Below are 12,037 nucleotides of genomic sequence, written 5' to 3' on the forward strand. Positions count from 1 at the left end.
GCTGCCTGTCATGTGCGGTGCAATTCTACGTGACTTTGTGAGAAAGGAGCGCGTTTGAGGGAGGGTGGGCTGCTATCTAACCTGTGCTGATGGGATGAGGCAGCGGAGCAATTCGCTTAAGGGCGCTAAAAAAGAACCTCTGACGACAGTAATGCCGGATCTGCAGCGGGAGGGCGGTGTGCGTTTTCTTCTGATAGCAAATAATGGAGGAATGCGGCGGGAGAGATTCAAAGACACAAAGTGGGCGATGAAACAAGAAGAGGAGATCTTGGGCCGCTGCTGGAGCGTGGAGAGAAAGCGGGCAGGACAAGAGGGCAATAGGCAGGCTTGGAGGCAGCTGCAGCGCACCTTCCTTGGCTGCCACCGCAAACGCACCTACAAGGAAGGAGCAAGGGAGCGTGGCCAATGAGGGGGTCCGAGCACGAGTTCCCTCTGATCGATCGCACGTCATGCCCATCTTGCCCAGGAACAACCTCGCGCCGGCAATTACACTAGCCAGCTGTTTGCAGTGGGCGTGCACGGTAAGGCTGCTGCCATTGACGCCCATCTGAAACCCATTGCTTTTGCCCGCCGTGGGATCCAGCACCCAACGCCTGTGGCGACGACTGGGAGAGCCACCGACGTGCAAGCGCCAGTGCAACGCGTCGGTGAAACAACTGCCCCGTCGCAGCCAGCTATGCTGCAAGCCGGTGGATAACAGCTATCGTATGCCTAGGGAGTTGCCCCGGAGCGCAATGCACAGCCTATCGAGTGCCAGACGGTGGCACACTCTGATCCGAACACTAGGGGCGCATGAAACTCGACAAACTGCACCCTGGCCTTAGGTGCAGCTCAGCTCAACCACTAAAGCCACACGCCCACATCCCAGGGGTACGCAGTCCACGCTGCATCGCTACCCTCGTGGTCCAGAAGGGTCTCTCGAGGCTACCACCGACATCTCATTTCGATCTCAACTCCAGCGCACGGAACTTCTCCTGCATCGCGATCACAAACTCGCAAAGGAGATGAACTGTCATCTGGTCGACCACCTGCGCGAGAACTCATCTTGGAACACTACGTGAAAATCGGGTACCTCGTCGTAGTGCGCTCCGAGTATGCCGTCTTCATGCGCGGAAGCCTTCGCTACCATGCCTGCGTGTCAGCTTACCCCAGTACTGCACCCCACTCAACAGTCATATCGCATATGCCGCATCCGGTCTACCGGCTTGTACACCTCTTGCTCTTTCTTCTGTCCATTGCGATATTCTTTCATCATGCAGCTCAGCTCCTGTTGAAAGGCGCAACGCTCAGGTGCCGGCTAGGCACCCGTCAACAACGTCTGTGGTTCCATTAATAACCTCCTAAGCGAGTCTTTACAGATCACGATGCGGAGCCTCCTCCGTGATTAGCAGCGTGGGGCGGACGGCTCATCATGGTGATCAGCGGGTAGCCGCAACTTCGACCTCAACAGCGTCTGTTCTCTCGTGCGTCTAAACCCGCAAACAGGCTTGTGTAACCAAACCGGGAAGTATGCTTCCAAAGCGGAGGGCACCGGCTGGTCCTTTTCGGTGCTTGCTTGACTCCGTCCGTGAAATCTCCCGCCCGACGTTGCCAGTGCTGTCGGATCGGAGCCCAGAATTCAGGCCGGCACTTGCGGAAATACAGTTTTATGGCCAATCAGAGAAAACATAAATCGTATCATTTTCTAATCTCAAACTGCCTACTTGAATTCTAAGACGGTGAAATTGAAACCGTATACAAACCATCAGTCCAGGAAATGGGAAGGCCAAATGGACAAACACCGGGCCTCACTCAATTCTACACGCCCTGCAATCCAGTGTCTGTTCATTCCAACCTTCTCACCTGATTGCAAAGCTGACGTATGCTCTGGCACTTACTTGTCATGCGCTGAACTCATGACATGAACGAGCCGGCAATAAAGCGCTCACGCGACCTGTCATGAGCTGCGAGCGTGTTCTGTGCCGGGGAAGTTCCCTTGACCCCTAATATGTACCTGGATAAGAGCTCATGCTACCCTTGTGATAGTGTGCTGTTGCGGTTCTGCAAGGTACAGCCTGTGGGCATGGCACTTGAGTACGATACCCGACCAGATCACCATCGGAAAGTTTGCAAAGGGTCACATTACTAGGCATGTAACGCTGTAATGTACATATCCACATTAATCCTGACCCTGAATGTCGACGGGGTTTTCGCTCATGAGCCGTTAATGAAGATCATGGAATGCACAAGGATGTACATTATCTGTGAAAATACCGAATACATTCGGGTAGTTGCGCTTGTCAGTGTCTCTACAGTAAGGTCATTTGACTATGTAATTTCACGTCGCTGTCGTCACAGACGAGCCTAGCGATCGTACTGACACCAGACCATGTTTCAAGCGTTTTGAGAACGCTACAAAACATCCCGAAGCCTGCTGTACGGCATTGCATTAGCCCGATGTTACTTGAGTTGAATCAGCACAGTGACATGGAGTGTGAAGAAATGACCACGAGATTCAGCGATGATGTACGTGGGTCTGCTAGCAATGCAAATTACAGTTGCCTCTATCTGTACTGTTCCTGACCGGTACATTGACTTGTATTCCAAGATACAATGGACGCACTTTCGTTCTTTAGAACATCTTCCGTGGTAGATTATTACCGCGCGTGAAATGAACAAGAAAGCGTTCTGCGGTTGAAGGCATATAAAGCATGCTGAGTGTGACACAAACATATGATGGCAATGTTGACATGCAACTTTGTATGGAAGAGAAAATATTCGGGTATCTAGGTACTAACTTAGTGCACCAAAAAAGGTCTATGTCTATCTCTTGATTCTGCCAACAATGCTGACATGCTCATTAGCAATGTCTAATCTCAAATGATCTATGTGAAAACTCCAGACAAAGTAAGACATCGTTCATCGGCTTCAGAATCTCTGCTTCAAGGCCCAACAAATATTTAGTTCCTTCGAGACCCGATCCTGAGACCTGGTATTCCCTTCAGGCCCATCTTGCCGACTGTGGATTTCTCCAACATGGGCGGCTCGGGGCAGCCCATCGTGTACGCGTAATCATTAGCGAGACGAACTAGATCGGCCGTAGAGATCTGCAGCTTCTTGACGAAAGTCTTGTTGTAGCCAAGGAACGCCTGGTACGCCTTTGCCTTCGATTGCTCATCGACATTGGTGAAGGCTCGGTCAATGTTTGCTTGATGCGAGGGTAGACGTGACACAAGGTCGACGGGGTAAGGGTTGATAGGCAGCGTCTTGTTGATCCTTGGGAAAAAGGCTTCTTGCTCGAAGAGAACGAGGACGGCACGTCCATCCTTACCGGCACGAGCTGTTCGGCCGACACGGTGAACGTACTGGTCAGTGCTTGAGGGGAGACCCAGCTGAACGACGAGGCCAACGTTGGGGAAATCCATGCCGCGCCCGACGACGTCGGATGCGAACAAGACACCGCTTTGAGCGTCCTTGAATTCCTGGGTAGTGCGTGTGCGTGCAGGCTGAGACATGCGGCTGTGGAGCTCAAATAGCTTGAACTGGGGTAGCGCATTTCGGTAGAGGTCATACAGCAGTCCGACACCGTTCGCGGTGGTACCGAAGACAATGGCTTTGAAGCCGGTGGGGTTCTGGTTGTACTCCTCCTCGATCAGGGCTGACAACGCAGGGAAAGTCTGACCGACAGTAGGAACAGAGAAGAAGAACTGTGGTACGCGCTCGTGGGTCGGCACTTCGTTCGGGTCGACAGTCGAAAGATGTGTGTAACCAGGGAATAAGACAATCTTGGCGATGTCAAGAACCTCCTTGGGGAGTGTGGCGGAGAAACACATTCCTTGCCAGCCATCGTTCTTTGGGGGAATGCGCCTGAGTATCTTCTTGACCGCAGGTGCAAACCCGGCATCGAGCATCTGATCAGCCTCGTCGAGGATAACTGTCTTCAGATCACTGAACTTTTCGCGAACTTCCTCTTCACCCAGAATGTCGTCAAGGCGACCGGGAGTAGCGACCAAGACGGTAGGGTTGCCGTTCATGAAGGCCTTAAGGTTCGAAGCACGGGAAGTACCACCAAACGCAGTATGGCACTCCATCTTCTGGGGCAGACACGATGTGACACCGTTGCACTCCTTCGCAATTTGTAGAGCCAGCTCGCGGGTAGGGCAGACGACGAGGATGGCGACCTTGCCTTTGCGGGGCATGTTACCGGCTAGGAGATTTTGGATCGCAGGCAGTAGGAAGGCCACGGTCTTGCCCGTACCAGTCTTCGCCTGTACAACACAGTCGGAGGAGGAACTGGGCAGCTCAGTGAGAACCTTTTGTTGAACAGGGGACATGTATCTGTAAGAGTCAGCGACCGTGCTGGGAGAGTGTAACGTAAGAAGGGCTATGCTTACTCAAATCCCATCTTGTCCAAGCCATTGAGCAACGCTGGGTGTAGCTTGTTCTTCAGGTCGGCGAAGGGCTTCGGTGCCGCATCGCCCGCCGCAGTGCTGTACATCTGCCGTACGTCGACGCCCAGATCTGGCTTCGGCAGCGTGTCTTCGACTCTAGGACGTTTTGGTTGCTGCGACATGGTCGAGCGAGCGTTCGCAGGTCCTCGCCCGGGTGTGCCATTGGTACGGTCACCGCCGCCACCGCCGCCGCCTCCACGGCCTCCTCCTCTGCCGCCGCGGGTCCATTTGCGCTTCGGTGGTGCGGACATGTCTGAGACTGGTGCTGGAAGTGAGGTGTACTGTCTGTGTTGGGTGCGGTTGAGTGCGAAGGGGATTGTCGAGATGAGGCTATGTCTTGTATTAGTTGCTAGAGAGCGCGGCTGAACGAGACGAGCAAGAGCGAACGGGCGAGATGAGAGAGTGTGTGAAACTAGTTTCATTATCTTCATTCGTACATACAAAGTAATCCGCACTGAGAAACTAGAGAAAAGTAGAGACGCCGAGGGGTTGTGGATACTGAGAGCGATCGTACCCTTAGTTCGCCTTCCGGCCAGAAAAAGTTCAGCGCCCCGAGTCAGTCTGTGCTTTCTGCGACCGCTCGCTGAGTCAGCCATCCTCCGACCTATTCACGCCCGTCATACTGACAACAACACCAACCTCGAACCATTGGCGCGCTCGTTAGCCATCTATAGGCGTACAGTCTCGAAACTCAGAGAGTGATATATAGGCACTCACTGCGACGTCTCACGTTCGAGCGGAGGGGACTTCTGGAGCACTCTGCTTCACCTAAGTACCCGCCACCAGCTACAATCAAGCCATGTCTAGTGCCTCGTGATCTACACGCATGATGCTGCTAAACGTGACCTCAAAGTCCCCAGTACCCTCTCTTTGCACAATATTGTAGCATGGCTCTATGAATTTGGCGTAATCTTCACCCACCAGCGTCCAAATCAACTCGTCTGCCGGAGTGTTTAGGACAGCAACGAGCCGAAATTTGATTCGGAAATGCGTCCGGAAAGTCTCAAAAAGTTGATACATGTGTTCCACTACGTCATCAAGATACAATGCCCTGGTCTGGTCGTCAGGGTCTGCATAAGTGGCGTCTACTGTGGGGACGGTAATATATATTTCGACATCTCCGCTCGTGCTTGGGTTCCGTAGTTTGTCCATTGTCATCTCCAGGAATTCGATCAGGAGACGTCGTTCCGCTGTACTCAGGGGGATCGGGGCGGCGGTATTGCATTTCGTAGCAATATCACTAAACCAGTCTCGTACCAGTGTGGAAAGCGTAGGTAATCGTGATGGATCTCCGAGTTCGCTGAAAATTCTCTTGTAATGGCTGGGATTAAGATACTCGTAAAGTAGTGTGTTGAGATCATGCGAAGTTGACTTTTTGACTCGCACCCAATCTTGCTGACCATCTGTCGCGTTTGGTGGATTGGCTTCAAGCCAGCGCTTACCCCATGTATACGTATGTGCGAGTAGTTGTAAGAGGCGAGGCAACTGCTTGATGCCCTTCCAGTGCACGAAAAGGCGTGCTTCCTTCTCTCGGTCGAGCGCATACAATGTGTCGCCGGCAGCTTGCTGGATCTCCCGGCAGACTCCAGTGATGCCGGAATTGTATGCAGTGGCCACCCAACGTACATGTTTGATCCCAGGAACAGTATTGAGGACCATACAATTTGCGTTCCATTTGTAGATTTCTAGGCGAAGTTCTTCTGGGAGCGCGGCGAAGCCAGTTTTGAGTCTGTCGATTGAGTCCATAGTAGGGTGGATACTCATAGCTTTTTGCTTTCTGGCTATTGATACGTTGATGGGCTGATACGTAGTAGGACTTCGTCTCCTACTTGCAGGTTCTCTGTGGTCTTTGATGGCTTGTTGTCGAAGTTTGACCCTGATAATGACAGCAGATCTTAGAGTGGCGTCGTTTGGAGGTAAAACCTCAAGAGATGCAGATATGATTGAAGGACTCTACTGTATCGTAGCTCGAGAAAAGAGGCGTCAGTAGCGACATAATAAGCTTACCGTAGACAGTTTACAACCGTGGTTTCGCGTACCCGATTTTGTGTTTTCGTCTAGGTCTTGCTTGAAATGCAGTGGTTGTGAATGGCTATCCAGGATCTCCATCACCAAATGTCTGTAACCGCGGATCATGCAAGGTACACAAACAATTTTGCCGTTCAGGTCCACCAGAGCGCAAGCGCGAAGATTAGAAGAAAGGGCCCTCTAGTCACGATTCATCGTAGAACCACAACAGACCTCGGGAATACTTAGGTACCTCGTTCGCGCGTCTACCAAGCTACCCCACCTATGAGTGCGCAGCCGTTAGCATGATATGTTATAGCTTACTAATGTCGTTGCGAGGAGAATCGTGGAGGTGGTGATATCAGTACTCCTGAAAATGAGAAGGATGTCTATGGCCGTGACGCACCAACAGCGCGACACAAGCATTGATGACCTGCTTGGCAGCGAAGCTTAGCTATGATCGCGCGCTAGGACGCAGACGGCATGATCGAGACCGCAGTGGGCCTGTGTCCCCTCGCTGATGCAGGATAGCTAAACATAATAGCATTTGGCGCCAGACTTCATCAGCGCTGCAGACAAGACTCGATACTGGATGGGTCACTCTCATGACATTAGCTGTTTCGCAAGCTCCAGTGCCCACCCTAGTCGGTTTGATCCCAAGAGACGCCCCAGCAAGCTTCGCAAGCGGTATCGAGAGACAACGCAACTCGCATATGATTAGGCCGAGGGGGCAGACAAAAAGAATCGCGCAACGCAACAGCCTAGCGACCCAGCATCGGGGATCCGCGTAGGTTCACCCGCGCATGGTGTGCAGCTGCAGCGAGCACGGTGTCTGCCTCCGCGGGTAACTTTCTTGTATAGCTGGCGACGACCCAGGCAGTGCTTTCTGCCCTTGCGTACATAACACATCGTCGGGCCTCCAAACTCCAGCTAACAACACCTGCAAACTTCAGGTGCTACTGATGAGACCGAACTTTTGCACCCACCAAGAGCCCCCGCCCAACCACTCTCCACCGTGGACAGACCCTGTGTTCCTTTGACGACTTGGCAGCCAAGAGCATTTGCGGCTCTTGAACAAGCCTTCTGCGCGACCCAAGCTGTACGTAACTGCTGATCCATCATACATCCATCCCTTCCTTCGCGCCCACAAGCGTCCCGATTGCTGTCCGCTGTCCGCTGTCCGCCTCGTGCCCGTCACGTTAGCATCCATGGGGCTGCGGCGCCGTGCACGACGGCTTGTCTTTGCTCACGCTAGAGAGCACTGCCACCATCACCATCGTCGTTCCCCGCGTGGGACCGCGAGACATCACCGTATTGCCACGATTACGCCGTGTCCACCGCAATGCTGACCAGAGGTGCGCGCTATCCAGTTGCCTGTCACCGACCTTGTCCATCGCCATCACCACAGCCCCCCGTCCATCTGAGACAGTTGCGCGTCGCCGTTGCGTGCGCCAGCCCCGAAGCGATCGCACAAGAACCACAACACCATATACCGGACACCTGACCGCGTCCTCCGCCGTGCTGGTTGCGCCTATCGTTCTGACTAGCCACGCAAAGCCATCTTCGCGATATACCTACCGACGGTCGCGTGCGCCTCCCGACACCGGTGCCTGCACGCAACAGCTCGTCCCGGCGGCCCAAGCGACTAGCTTGTACTGGCACATTTGTGGAATCGCGTGGGCTTCCGGAGACGACCGTCTATACTGCGGATAGCCGCATGATGTGCCTGGTACACGGAGTATGACTTCCAGCCAGACACGTGCAGCTGCTACTCCGTCCTCCCCAGTGTCGAGCCGGTCGTTTCTCTCTCGGCTCAAATCGCCCTTGACATCCAAGTCCCGCAACTACACCGAATTCTATATCCAATCAGATGACCCCCATCGCCATTACACGCCGGGCGACATCATTAGTGGGACTGTCATTATCAAGATCGTCAAACCCCTGAGAATCACTCATTTGGTCGTATCTTTGCACGGCTATGCGCAGGTTTTCAAGAACCCAAATACTCCCGGAGACGCCTACAAGAACTACTGCTCAACAGTCGGCTCTGGGAGAGGGAAAAAGGCAGTGAGCTACTTTGGCAATGGATTCGTTTCGCTGTTCGAGGACGAGGTTGTGCTTTGCGGCGAGGGAAGACTGGCTGAGGGTGTATACCACTTTAACTTCGAACTCGAGTTCCCCTCCAAAGGCTTACCCAGCAGTATTGACGTGAGTAGCGATTCATCTGCGGTTGACAGACTTACTAACAACCTATCACAGTTCGAGCGCGGAACGATATCTTACATGCTCAATGCCACCTTGACACGCCCCACGACCATGTCGCCGACCGCGTCATGCGACACAAAGGTCTACCTCACCGAATCGATCGACATCGCGCCCGTGCCGCAGCTGAAGCCCCGTGTCATTTCTTTGGAACCCATATCTAGACGAACACGCGCTAGGTCGACACGGAAACGGCCAATAGAGGAGACGTCACATACACCCTCTGGCTCGGAGCCTCAGTCAGTGGGGTCCGCCTTGGAAGCAACTAAGACCATCGATGAGACGGAGGGTCCACGGAGCCCCTCGCCTAGCGACGTAAGCTATGAGAGTCAAAGGAGTAGTGGAAACGCTTCCGGAACAGAGTACGGCGTTCGTTCGATCAACACGGCTACAGATGGATCAAACTCACAGAATGGAAGTCGAGCGACACTGAAAGGAAAGACAATCACAGCCACGATCGACGTGCTCAAGGGCGGCTTTCTCAGAGGCGACCAAATACCGATCAAAGTGACCGTGAATCACACGAAGCATATACGAAGCTTGAAAGGCATCATCATCACGTTGTATCGTCAAGCACGAGTTGACATGCATCCTGCACTGCCTGTCGTACCAAACAGCAAAGGCGACAAGACCAAGTCAGAAGATTACTATCCGAAATCGAGGACTGGCCTAGGAGGGTTATCCCTCTCATCAGCTGGATCCAGTCACTTGTTCCGAAAGGATCTGTGCCAATCTTTTGCACCACTTTTCGTCGATCCCAGAACGCTCATGGCCGAGGTGAAGTGTGCGGTGCGCGTACCGGATGAAGCTTTCCCCACAATATCAAACGTACCGGGCGCAATGATATCCTTCAAGTACTACGTCGAGGTCGTTGTAGACATACAAGGCAAGCTCACAGGCCTCGACCGAATGGTGTCCAACGCTGGGCTTGTCAATCTGCCTTCAGCAGCTGGAGGCACCTCTGCCATGACACGTGACGATGCTAGCGGCAGTATGTTCTCAACTTGGGGAGGCAACTTTGTCGACACCGATCAGATTCGCCGCGAGAAGGGCATCATCTCTGCTTTATTCGAAGTTGTCATCGGTACCAGAGACAGCGACAGGAACGGCAAGAAGAAACAGATACAGGAACAGCCGGCTGATGACAATGGCGCCTACGGAGGATACAACGATGAGCAGGGCTACGATCAGTACTACTACGAGCAGGACGAGAACGGGCAATACTACGATTACAATTACGATCCAACGTATGACGACGTCCCCGGATATGAACAACATAGCGTAGGCAGAGCACCAGGGTTCCCTGTGCCTGCAGATGTTCCTCAAGAAGAGCAGGGGATATCGGAGAAAGAACGGTTGCGACGAGCAGAGGAACGCTTATTACCTTCTCAACCACCAGATGCTGCTGGATCCTCCACGCCTTCAGGGGGTGCTCAATACGGCATACCTGCGTCAGCGCCCGTGCTGCCGGAAGATGATGATCCAAACCCTCCTTACGTCGCAGTAGCTTCGTCGTCTTCGACTCCAGCCCATCCTCCGCCTCCATTTCGTGCGACATCTTCGCCAATGTTGTCGTCACGCATGACATCATCACCATCGTTACAGCGCCGTGTTACGAACATCACAGATGACGAGACGAGAACTATTCGGACTGCGTCCTCGCATACCATACATCCCAGTCGATCAGAGCCACCCGTTAATGGCGAAGATAACGACCCATCAAAACCACTGCCGCCATTACCACCCCAATCGTCACACATGGCACAAGGCTCCGCACCAGAGTACGTCGCTGGTTCGTCATCACATGTCGAACCTACCGATGACAAGCAGGAGATGCAGCGACGTAGACTGGAAATGGAAAGAAGTGCACCGCCCACAGATCATGATGAAGATGGAGAGTCCTCACATGCTCTTTCAGCGCCACCACTCAATAGAATGCAGAGCTTACAATTGGTACCCTCGGCGCCTGCGCTAAATGACGAAGACGAAGATCTCGTGGGCGCTGTACGCCCAGGTCGAAGTACGCAGGGTACGCCGCAAGATAGCAGGCGGCAAAGCGAAGCCTTGCCGGAGTACCGGAGGTGACATGCATGACAATGGCGTTTGCGGTATTTCAGGCGCGACCATGCATAGAAAGGAGCGTTGCGCACAGCGGAATCTTATGCGGGAATCTTTTCAAAACGCAAATTTACAGGAAATAGTTGGGCGGTTGACTCTTATGATATCCTTGAATTATATTACATTACTTTGATGCCTGAGCCCTCAACTTTGAGAAAACATTGCCTGCTTGTTCTGCCATGACTTGGTCTATCACACTCAAGACGAGATTCGTGACTCTTATAGTGGCGCACTGTCCCTGCGACAGGCCCGCGACATTCTGCGCATGCCCGGCTCACCACACTCTCTCTGTCCCCAGAGGTCTAGGGCTCACTTCATCTCCCGTAGTCGGCGTTCGAGGACGGTCTCGAGATCACGAGAGTGCGCGTTGTGTATCTTTTGCAAGCTCGCTAGCTGCCTGCCTATAGCGGCTTCGATATTGATCTTTTGACCGACAAGATCCTGGAGACGTTTGAGCTGTGCTTGATGGGCTGTTGATCTGAGGTACTGTTAGTCTGTGGTTCATCATCTTTTCCATGACTACGTTGCTTACGCCTCAGCCTCATGTGTGTCAAAGACTGCATTGATAGACTCTTCCAACTCCTCTTTCTTTTTGTTGTAAGCTATACCTACATTCTTCTTCAACATGTCATGATACTTGCGTCGCTGCACATGTGGTTAGCCTCATGTCTCCGACAACCGAATGACGAGGCGAGTGTGGGTCATAGACGTGAACATGGAGACGACAGTCTGCTGGTGATGGGCCCATCTCAACATACGTCGTCTACCATCTTCACCATCATTTGTTCCAGCGGGCCATCGGAAGTGCGCTGCAATGCTTCTGCCTCATCATCTCCAGCATGTTCATCGTCGATCGCGCTATTGCCTTGGTCGAGGTCTTCGAAATCATCTGCTTCGTTGGTGACCTGTTTCCGTGAATGCCTCGCGCTCTGGCGAGTGGTGGCTGTGGAGGGGCTTGTGAGTGTGGATTTCTTAGTTGTGCGCGGTGGTGCCATGGTTGCTGTTGGTAAGTGCTGATGGTTAGTGGTGTGGGTGAAAGTGGTGATCAATCGTTTTGCGAAACCTTCGTGTTGCGAAAGTCGTTGTGGCTCAAGTGATGGAAGCTTGTGAATTAGAGGGTGAAAGTCGGAGGCTTGGATACGGCGAGGGATGGCTTCCCCACATGGATGGCGCCAAGATTCCGCGCTAGCGTGCATCCACAGTTTTTTCGGGCTTGTGTT

General features: G+C 53.1%; 3 protein-coding genes across 3 annotated transcripts; 1 reads left to right on the forward strand and 2 right to left on the reverse strand.

Annotated features, from left to right (window-relative positions):
- Positions 1-2,939: 2,939 nt before the first annotated feature.
- On the reverse strand, positions 2,940-6,176 carry J4E87_005468 (uncharacterized protein; the record flags this gene model as incomplete). The annotated part of the gene is made up of 4 exons (XM_049377081.1): positions 2,940-4,317; positions 4,374-4,760; positions 5,476-6,002; positions 6,057-6,176. The coding sequence occupies 4 exons, from the start codon at positions 6,174-6,176 to the stop codon at positions 2,940-2,942; spliced, it is 2,412 nt and encodes an 803-aa protein (XP_049233306.1).
- Positions 6,177-8,157: 1,981 nt separating this feature from the next.
- J4E87_005469 (uncharacterized protein) lies at positions 8,158-10,784 on the forward strand (the record flags this gene model as incomplete). The annotated part of the gene is made up of 3 exons (XM_049377082.1): positions 8,158-8,166; positions 8,274-8,645; positions 8,697-10,784. 3 exons carry the CDS (start codon positions 8,158-8,160, stop codon positions 10,782-10,784), a joined length of 2,469 nt encoding a protein of 822 aa, XP_049233307.1.
- Positions 10,785-11,126: 342 nt separating this feature from the next.
- J4E87_005470 (uncharacterized protein) lies at positions 11,127-11,812 on the reverse strand (the record flags this gene model as incomplete). The annotated part of the gene is made up of 3 exons (XM_049377083.1): positions 11,127-11,295; positions 11,350-11,462; positions 11,576-11,812. The coding sequence occupies 3 exons, from the start codon at positions 11,810-11,812 to the stop codon at positions 11,127-11,129; spliced, it is 519 nt and encodes a 172-aa protein (XP_049233308.1).
- Between the last annotated feature and the right edge of the window lie 225 nt (positions 11,813-12,037).

Source organism: Alternaria ethzedia (genome assembly GCF_023757985.1).
Source record: "Alternaria ethzedia strain BMP 0044 chromosome Unknown scaffold_11, whole genome shotgun sequence".
Taxonomy (NCBI): Eukaryota; Fungi; Ascomycota; class Dothideomycetes; order Pleosporales; family Pleosporaceae; genus Alternaria; species Alternaria ethzedia.